The sequence below is a fragment of the Cyprinodon variegatus genome, unplaced genomic scaffold, assembly GCF_000732505.1.
Source record: "Cyprinodon variegatus isolate N-32 unplaced genomic scaffold, C_variegatus-1.0 Scaffold914, whole genome shotgun sequence".
NCBI lineage: Eukaryota > Metazoa > Chordata > Actinopteri > Cyprinodontiformes > Cyprinodontidae > Cyprinodon > Cyprinodon variegatus.
In genome coordinates this window covers 46,222-56,209 of record NW_015151367.1, presented here as the reverse complement: position 1 = coordinate 56,209, position 9,988 = coordinate 46,222, and the positions used below count along the sequence as shown (strand labels likewise).

The window sequence follows — 9,988 nt, the reverse complement described above, 5'->3', positions numbered from 1 at the left end:
TATATATATATACTCACACTGGATGGGGGAGAGGTGGATTTACAAACCCTAAGTCATGCCTCATTCCCTTTACATGTTGATTTATATCAGCAGGGTATTTCCAGTCCTTAATTTGTCTTCAACAGTAGTTTCCAAAATTTTCTGTACTCATTTACTATTTTTTTTCAGTTCACACAAGATAAATTCGACAGCTAAGTAACACCACTTTTGAAAAAAAAAAAAAATGTATCTTTAGAGGCTTTGTAATGACAGATCTGTCACATAAAAATAAAAACCCTATTTTCCTTTGGCCAAATCTGAGAAAAATAAAAAAAATATATAACAAAGCTCAAGTATTAAAATAGATGGACTGAATATGGGTGAATATACACAGAAAATCATTCAAAATTTTAGGTAGCATCAATATCAATATCTGTCTTTAAGTATTTGGTGCTTATCTTGAGTAATCTTCTGGCATAAGATGGGGAACACCCTGGAAAGGTCATAAGTCCAACACAAGGGAACACATGGAATGATAATTTACTTCAATCTGCACTACAGTCCCATTTTTGGACTTTAGGATGAAGTCAGAGTACCCACAATGCACAGGGAGAATGTGCAAATGCCACGCCAAAGCTCCCTAAGTCAGGATTCAAACCTATGACCTTGCTGTATGTCAACAGTGCTTCAAACTGCACCACCGTGCAGCCCTCTGCCAATAACAGTTTGGGTTTTTTCTTCAATGTTGAAATATGAATCACTATAGGTCAGCTTTCTGAAGCGATAAGGAATTGTTTGTATTTGGAGCAAAGGTAATGTTACTCTGTGTCTTTCTGACAGAAAGCTAAGGCTGTGATTTGCAGGTTTACAAGTTAAAAAAACCAAATCAAAATTATTCCGGAGTATATTTTAAGCTTTCTGTTAGTATCACTAACTCATGTATGTTCAATATAAGATCTGTGGGACTCTCTCTTATTTGTTGAAATAGTCTCTCCATTATTTTGTTCTTTCATTTTTGTGCTCTTAGCAGGGTGTAAAAGAACATTCAGTTGCAAATGGCTTCTTTACAGAATAACCAAAACTTTAGAATGTATACACAGGCACTGAGCAAAATTAACTGAATATTTCTGTTATGACAATAAAATACTCTTTGAAAACAGCAACAAGCTCTACTTTGAAAAGAGAAGTTTGGGTATGAGGGGTTCAATGATCAGAAGAAAATGTTGGATTTATGAGTATTTCAGATATTTGGGTTAAAAAAAAAATGGCCAAAGTGTAGATCAAAGATCAAAGATTTTAGAAAAGACCAAGGACTGCTAACACCATTTAAAAAGGTTACAACTAGGGCTGCAACTACTCTTGTTTTTCTGATTAATCTATTAATAATCAGATAGCCAAAGGTTCCTTAAAGAAGATTTTTTTTTTTACAAAATAAAACCAGATGAAAGTAAAACTTTTTCACTTCAGGAGTTTTGGTTGGGGCCCTTTGCCAATTGAATTGGTTTTTTTTTATATTAAATGCAAAATGTTTATTTAATATTTTTTTAAATTTTGACTTTATTACTGCTATAAGTGGGCTGCTCTGTCAGCTAAAGGCATATTTCACAGTCTCTATACACCAAAACAATGATTAATCGATTAGTAAATAAGTTAACGATTATTTCAATAATCGATTAATCACGATTAATCCGATAATTTCTTTTTAGCCCTAGTTACAAGTAAGTCTGTCTCCTTGAAAGGAACAAATATAAAGCATAAAAATATAAAACCTTATTTTACATAATTTATACCATATTTATATACCATAATATTTAATATGTAATTTCATATTTGAATTATTTTATTGTTAACTATTGTAATTTTAATGTATAATTTTATATGATATTTATATACTATTATATTTGTATACTTTATTTATATTATTTACTTTATTTTACTATTATATTTTATTTTTCTATAAATAAAGATTTTATACACTCTGATGAATTTGGTCTTGAAACGCTTTGATTTATTTTGTCTCTGTTTACTGGCAATAAAATAAACCCTCACAAGAACCTGACTATAACCTTCTGGGAAACAATCTCTAGACAGATGGTAAATAAAGTCACCCAGCCTACCAGCGGCCATATTTAAAAGTAAAAACTTCTAAAAATTTGATCAACTTTAGAAAACCAATTGATCTCTTCAGAAAAGTTTGGATCTTACAGCATATAAAGTAATCAGCTATCACGCCATGACAAGTAGAGCCTAGTTCTATCAGACTGAGATACTCAGAATAAATCAGCAGGAAAAGCTTGATTTTTTATAAGGGAAAATAAATAATAATGTTTTCAAGATATATGTTTTTAAAAGTTTTGAATTGATTGTGTCTGTGGTGGCTTTCAGGGGGAGAGAGGTTTCCCAGGTCTTACTGGACAGCCGGGGGTCCCAGGGTTTCCTGGACCTGAGGGTCCAATTGGACCTAGAGGAGAGAAGGTAAGTTTGGTTACAAGGTTTACATAATCAACACATCCTTGGTAAAGATTTTGAAAAAAAAATGTGTTTTTCTTAATCAGATTTCTTAATCTTATCCCCTATTTCACTGTTATTTAGCTTTAAACCTAAGGCTTGGTCATGAACTCTTATATTGTATTTGCAACCCAAGGAGATTCATACAAATGTTTCCATTATTAATAAGTCTCTTTGTTTCTTTTGATTTTCTGCTTTTTAGGGAAGTGATGGACCTCAGGGACTATCTGGTCCAAAAGGAATAAGAGTATGTATGATATTTCATCTTAATATATAGTGTAAACATTTTGTTTGAAGTGTCTCCATTTTTATTACACAAAGGAAAAAATCAAGTTCCTATTGTTTCAGTGGTTTGTTTTTATTGAAGTTAAAAATGTCACAATGTATTTGGAATAACATATAATTTCAGTTCAATTCAGTTTATTTCTATAGAACCCATTCACAACAAATTTCATCAAGGGCAAACTATTTAATCAGATCACACAGACAGATTAGTTTAAGTTTTCTATCTAAAGAAAACCAGCTGATTGCATTAAGTCATTGACTTTGTTGTATTCGCTCTTCCTGGATGAGTATGTGGTGATATTCATTTTTATCTTCTGTCTCACCTCAATCTGTAGGAGAAATTTCTTAAATGTGCAGTCACTCATTAGGTGATCTTTGTTTTATTGTAATACCCCATTACAGGCACTAGATGTCCCAATTTTGCCTTATTTCAAACTAGTTTGTTTTTTTCGTTTTGTTTGTTTTTTCAATACAGAGTCTTTAAAATGATTTTATTTTTGATCTCTTACAGGGACCACCTGGTTTACCTGGATTTCCAGGAACGCCAGGACTTCCAGTAGGTTTAAAATGATCTGAATTCACACATTTAGGTATATGTAGCACAATGATCTGACTCAGCTGTTTATTTCTATATATGTATATTTTATTTTAGGGTTTGCCAGGACAGGACGGTCCACCAGGCCAAAGAGGGGTGCCAGGTTGTAATGGGACAAAGGTACCCAATCCTATGCAATTCAAAGTGTCACAAAATACTGTTTTAGTATTGTGAAATGCTTTCCTCATTGCTTTTTATAATTATCTTCAATGAAGCCTAATTCTTTTCCTTTTTCCAGGGTGAACCTGGTTTTCCAGGATCTTCGGGAATACCTGGAGTACAAGGAATTCCAGTGAGTTCTTTGTTAAAATGATTGATTATTAGACATTAATAAACTGAACTCATAAAACTATACCCTACACAGCAAGCCTGATGGAAAGCAGTGATTATGAGATAACTTAGAAATATAGATGCAGGTTGTCAGGCTGTTAACATGTGAAAGTTAAAAAGGAATAAGACTATCAGGTATGTGTGGAGTTTGATAGAGAACCTAACTACAGAGCTGAAGAGGCAGTGGTGATTTCTTGCAGATTTAACAAAGAAGTAGATAGTACAGAAGCAATAGTTCAGAAACGACCGACAAGGAACTCAGGAATAAAAAAACTAGGAGACCCTCCGGAACACAAACATAGGGAATGAAGAGAATCCAGCAAACAGTAACTGCAAAGGAAGATCTTATGTTTTAAACAGAACAATTAATGGAATAATCAACAGCTTGGGAGTAGGTGTGAACAGAGGGATCTAGAGGGCAGCTATGGGAAAGGAAATTGGCACAAGAGGGAAGCAGAGAGTAACTCAGAAATACAACAGTGCTCAAATATAACTAGAAAATAATTGAGAAGACACTTAATGGATATGAAACTGTCTTAGAAAACACAGAAAGGTATAAAATCAAAGTGTAACTGAAAACACAAAGTAAGACTTGGAACAGAACCAAAACTCCTAATCAGGAGATCATGAGAAAAGGATGCTAAAAGGGTGTTCAAAACCTTTTGTTTTATTTACCTAATATTTGTTCACGTGACATATTTTACCAAATTGATCTACTTGTTACGTTTGTTTTAGAATGTAATAGATGTATAAATTAAAGCTCTAACTTGGGTTGTATTTGTATCTGCACCAATACAATATTCTACATTTGCATTGAACAGAAAAGCATCCTTGTACAGATCATAGTTTCAGAGTAAATAAGTAGGGTATTAAAGTTCATCATTATGGAAACATGCTTTCACATGACACATTCAGGTTCATTAAATTAATCGGTTATTTTCAAATGCATATCATTGATTCAATCAGAATCTTACTTGTCTCTTTTTCTGTTTTTCTGCAAAGGGTCCACCTGGTCTCCCAGGACAAAAGGTAGGTGTAATAAAACCATGTTGTTGGATTTGCTTCTCAGAATCAAGTCTGTTTTTTGACAGCATTGTGTTGTTTATGAGACATTGTTTTACTGTGCAAATTTTATTTTACACAGTCTGAATTCTCCAGCATTGTTTTATATTCCATTCTGCCATATTTTTTATGTTAATTGTTTTTTTTTCTGTTTTTTTTCAGTAGATGGAATCTGTCCCTTAGGTTCAGTGAAAGGAACTCTTATCTTGAATTTGTATGATTCAACATATCAACATTTTAGAGAATATTACTCCTCCCCCTGTGTGGGAAAACTTTAGCAGTTGGCCATTTTCCTTTTTTAACATCACTGGATTGACCATATCTTTATAGGCCTTACTTTGAGCCATGGTATAAAGGTTCTTCACTACCTATAACCAGTCTTGGGAATGTTACTTTAGAAAAGTAACTAGCTATAGTTACTAATTACTTCTCCAAAAAAGTAGCTGAGTAAGTAACTAAGTTACTGCTCAATGAAATAACTTTTTACTAGCTAAAGCAACTATTCTGTTACTTTTCATGTTTTATAATGGAATTTTAAAATACAAATAGAGGTTAAATTATGGAATATAAGGTGTTTGTTATTAAATCATAAATTGATAAACATCTGAAAACATTAAAACTATTTTTTTGGTGTGTATGGTTTTACAACGAACTTTATATTTTTGCACATTGATTTCAATTGGCTATAATAATGGTATAAACCAGAAAAATAATGCTTTTCATGCAATTTAATAAAACAAAAAACCACTTTGCAATAGAATTAAATAGGGGTTATACTATACCAAAAAAGAGCCCTAGCAGGAAGGTATGAGGATAGGATTTTTGCATGAAAAACTTAAATCATGCAAGTGTCACAATTATGAGCATAGGATCCAGTATTCAAGTAAACAGATCAAAACAGGAACAGGCAGGCTTCAGAGGTCCAGGAGTCCAAAGACAATTCAGGCATAAGGTTTAGATGAGAACAGCAGGTTCTGTGATTGAGAGGCAGAACAGTTCAGGATTGGGTAATCAGAAACACCAAGGTACTCTAAAAAACACTGGATAGAGAGAACAAGAATAATCTGGTTCTGTTAACTGGATGCAAGCAGCTTAAATAGAGGCAGCAGCAGGTGGATCAGATGAGCAGTTATGATAAACCAGGCAGAGTTAGACAGGTGAATAGAATGAGTAGTTAAGGTCTATCTTTTGTGCTCAGGCGTGCTAAACTGTAAACCTTAATCATACACCTTAAATAAAGAATAATACATCTGTTTAAAGCACAGTAATGACTAACAGTTCACTGACTTTTAAAAACTAATTAGTTACAGTGCCTGTCATGGTTACTGTAACAAGTTACCAACTAACAAGTTAGTTCCACCCAACCTATAACTGACCTGCATTCTGGGCACCATTTAATAGAGTTGGGACTATGAGCCAGGCCAACATCTGATCTCATAAATGAACAAATTATAGGAAAGAAAATCCCCCAGACGTTCTTATAAATCTCATGAAAAGCATCCTTAGAAGAGTTTGAGCTCTTATAGCTGCAAAGGGTAGCTCAACTTCACATTAAACCACTCAACCTCATATGTCTGCATAAAAACAAGTGACCCAGTAGTTTTAAATATATTTTGTCCATGCAGTTTTAAACTCCTTTACTGATTAATATTGGTCTGTCTTTTAATTGTATTCCTCTTCTCTCTTAGGGAGACCCCGGTGATGTAATTTCCACAAATCTTTTTGGAGAAAAAGGAGCAGTGGGACTACCTGGATTGCCGGGAGCTCCGGTAAAACACCATTCTTGACTTCAATGTTGTGTTTTACCAATAAGCTAAGAAACCACTGAGCTCAACCCAAATAATAGTAGTAAATTAGATCATTTAGATACATTTAAATCTAACACAGATGGCTTTTCTGCACAGCTTATGTTTATAGTTATAGTTTATGTGTTTGGTGCATTGGCTGGCTGGTGCAGTCAACCTTTATTGGTTCCACACAGGCAAGGGTTGGCATGCTGAAGTGTTGGCTAAACCCCATCTGAAAAGATCTGCTGGACTTATAAGAACATTAAAAATGACTTATTAAAAAACCTTATGTGCTTGAGGTCGGTTATGCTCCCACCTTCCCCAGCCATCATGTTGATGTATGCCAACTATCTGGGACCTTAAGTCTTCATGTAATTCAACACACATCCCTTCTATGACCAATTGATGCTTATCTTTTCCCTTGACTTTGTGGAGCTTTAATTTCAGAAAGCTTCCTAGTCCAAATGTCCTACCTTCAATAAGGAGGGATATTGTCAGTATGTAATTTCTTAGTAAAAAACAATATATATGTTTGTCTCTTTTCACAGGGTCCACCTGGATCACAAGGTTTTCAAGGCCCAATTGGCCCTCCGGGACCCGCAGGCTATCCTGTAAAAGATGGTTACAACTATGCCAAATGTTATATTAAAAACTCTTGACTTTATTAACTAAACCTGAAATGTCTCCCATGGTCTTCTAGGGTTCCCCTGGTCCACCAGGTCCGCCTGGACCTAAGGTGATCTAAAGTTTTTTTTTGGAAATTTATAAAAGAAGGAAAATATTATCAATGCACCTTGCTTTAGTCTGTTGTAAAGATTGTTATTGATACTCGTTTTCAAGTCTAAGTTGGCTTCCAATTTCTCCTACAGGGAAACATGGCTTTGAACTTCGAAGGACCCAAAGGAGAAAAGGTAGAAGGCGTGTCCAAAAACACTTTGACTTGTTCTCTGGTCGCAGTTACTAATAGGGCTCTGCTCTTCGCAGGGTGATCCAGGCATCCCAGGGCCTCCCGGTCCTCCAGGTCCAGGACAGGGGGAACAGATCCGACCACCACCAACAGAGATTCAGAGAGGGGACAAGGTATCCTAATTTTGCTAAACATGACGTTATAAGATTTTATAAAAGAAGAACTAACAAAAAATCAATATAGAAACATAAAGAACTGTAATACTGGTTATGTTTGTGCTTTATTCTCAAGGTTTAAATATTTGTAGGCAACCATAGAGCGTATCAAGCTCTTTATCCAGATAGTCTTCAAGTTTGAAAGTCAACACATGGTGGCATAAGATACCACAAACACATTTGTAATAATTGAGAACATTGTTAGACATATTCCAAAATAACTAGAAATAGCCAGAATGATGTCATTGTGTGAATAGAAACATTAAATGTTCTTCTTCCTAATAGTGATTTACTTTCCAAACTGTTTTTTTCTTATCTCCAAAGGGTGACCCTGGCCCTCCGGGCCCGCCAGGTGACCCTGGCATTCCAGGTGCTCCTGTAAGTATCTGTTGTTATTTCATCTCCAATTACATTGATATAAAGGAACCCCATAATGGTCAGACAAGAAACGTGTTTTCAACCAACTTATTCTGTTTGTTGACTTTTGTCACCTAAGGGTCCCTCTGGTGGACGAAAAGGAGAGAAGGGAGAACCAGGAGAGGCAGGCAAACGGGTGAGTATCAGCAGTTAGAGGCTCATAAAATTGATTGTTACCGTAATACACTTAATAATCATACCACCTAATAGACACTAACAAGCCACCATGTTAGGTGTACCTTGATAGAGAGTCGGTGAGCGCATAGATAAGAATTCAGCAATATGATACATATCATGATACATGTGTTACCATGCGATTAACTAATATATCACTATACGTGAACAAACATATTTCAATTTTAATAATATTATACCTCTGAAAAAACTCACAACATCTTCCCTTTCTCTGTTTTGGTTGATGCAGAGCAGCTGAATAAATGGCTTTTGAATGCTGCCAACTGGGTTTGAGAGCTATACGAAAGCAAGACGAGGAAATAGATGAAAAAGACATTTAAGATCCATTTGGTTGTATTTTAGATCCAATCCAATTTCGTCTAATGAAATATCACATTGCTTGAAATAATACATTTTCCCTTACATCCCTATCAGAGAGGGTATTCTGCAATTGTTAAAATTCTCTCTCACTGAACAGTTCTGCTAATTGTCCTCTGTTCATCATCAACAATGTATTATTATCCAAATACCTGTCGCTTACGGGATATTGACTCTCTGTGCGTCTGTAGAGCCATAAGAGACTGTGTGTGTAAATCCCAGGAGATTTTAGAATACTCACGCCAATACCAATGCCAGAGTATCATGCAATTCCCGCTCCCTGCTCAGGAGGATGTTCGCTCATTTGCTCTGCCGCTCAAAATTGCGCCAGGACGCTCTGCTCAAATTCCGCTCCGTGCTCACCGTAATTTTCCTGCCGCTCCGGTGACATCGCTCCACGCTCGCTCAAATTTTCCGGAAAGGCATTTTCTGACATTTTTCCTTCATATAGTTATGCCAGGGCCCTGGGACACACAGCGTTTGTTTTAATGTTATGACCGATACATGTGTATTGTTTAACTGGATGTTAACGTAACACCCCGCTGCGTTCATGTTGCCCCCCGTTTCCTATTTAATCATTAGTTGTCGAAAAAAATCATATTTAAATTAAATAAATGTTATTATACAAATTTTATAATCCAAAATTTTTTATTAAGGTTGTGAGTGCATCGGAGCGAACTGGAGGGGAGCAAATTCCTCGCTCCGGCCTTTCAATTGAAATCCGCTCTGTGCTCCACTGTATTTCTTCTGTTCCGCTCCACCTCTTGCTCAATGCTCCGCCCCGCCACATGCTTCGACCAAAACCATCATTTATGCCATTTAAGTCAGTTTGTCTGGGTTGCTAAAGCTTTTTTTTTTTTTTTTGCCAAATCTAGGTGTCTAAATGGGTTGTTGCAATGTGATGTTTAATACCAACTGAACATTTATACTTAACATTAACTTGGCCAGTCTGGTAAACCAATGTTGTCCGGCTAGATCTCGCCGGATTTAATGGCCAGTCAGTGCAGGAGACTGGACTTCTTAGTCATCACTCAGTGCATTTCTGCTTGCAAAACAGCAGTATGGTGACTGCAACAGAGAATTGGTTTAATTATATCCTAAGTGAGATTATTCTAACTTTGAAATCCCAAGATCAGACAGTTTTTTCATTTCGTTTTTAAAAAGATGAATTTGGTTTTCTCAGCTTGACAGGAGTATAAACCTGATGATGCTGACGCTGTTAGTCTCACTTTTGAAATCCAGTCTTACCAGCTCTTTACCAGACTGATACACTTTGTATAGGTCGTATCAGTCAGGCTGACCAAGTTAACTTTATATAGCAGCCTGTGAATGTCGCTGGTGAGCGCCTGGT

General features: G+C 35.7%; 1 protein-coding gene across 2 annotated transcripts in view; it reads left to right on the top strand.

Moving 5' to 3' along the window:
- The window catches only part of col4a5 (collagen, type IV, alpha 5), an 83,792-nt gene that overhangs the window by 33,178 nt on the left and 40,626 nt on the right, over positions 1–9,988 (top strand). For both annotated transcript variants that reach the window (XM_015398143.1, XM_015398142.1), the window contains exons 3-15: positions 2,365–2,454; positions 2,690–2,734; positions 3,284–3,328; positions 3,425–3,487; positions 3,606–3,659; positions 4,700–4,726; positions 6,448–6,528; positions 7,095–7,157; positions 7,247–7,282; positions 7,416–7,457; positions 7,531–7,626; positions 7,993–8,046; positions 8,165–8,221. In XM_015398143.1, coding sequence (XP_015253629.1) covers positions 2,365–2,454; positions 2,690–2,734; positions 3,284–3,328; positions 3,425–3,487; positions 3,606–3,659; positions 4,700–4,726; positions 6,448–6,528; positions 7,095–7,157; positions 7,247–7,282; positions 7,416–7,457; positions 7,531–7,626; positions 7,993–8,046; positions 8,165–8,221 — 753 coding nt within the window. The remainder of the gene's footprint in view (positions 1–2,364; positions 2,455–2,689; positions 2,735–3,283; positions 3,329–3,424; positions 3,488–3,605; positions 3,660–4,699; positions 4,727–6,447; positions 6,529–7,094; positions 7,158–7,246; positions 7,283–7,415; positions 7,458–7,530; positions 7,627–7,992; positions 8,047–8,164; positions 8,222–9,988) is intronic.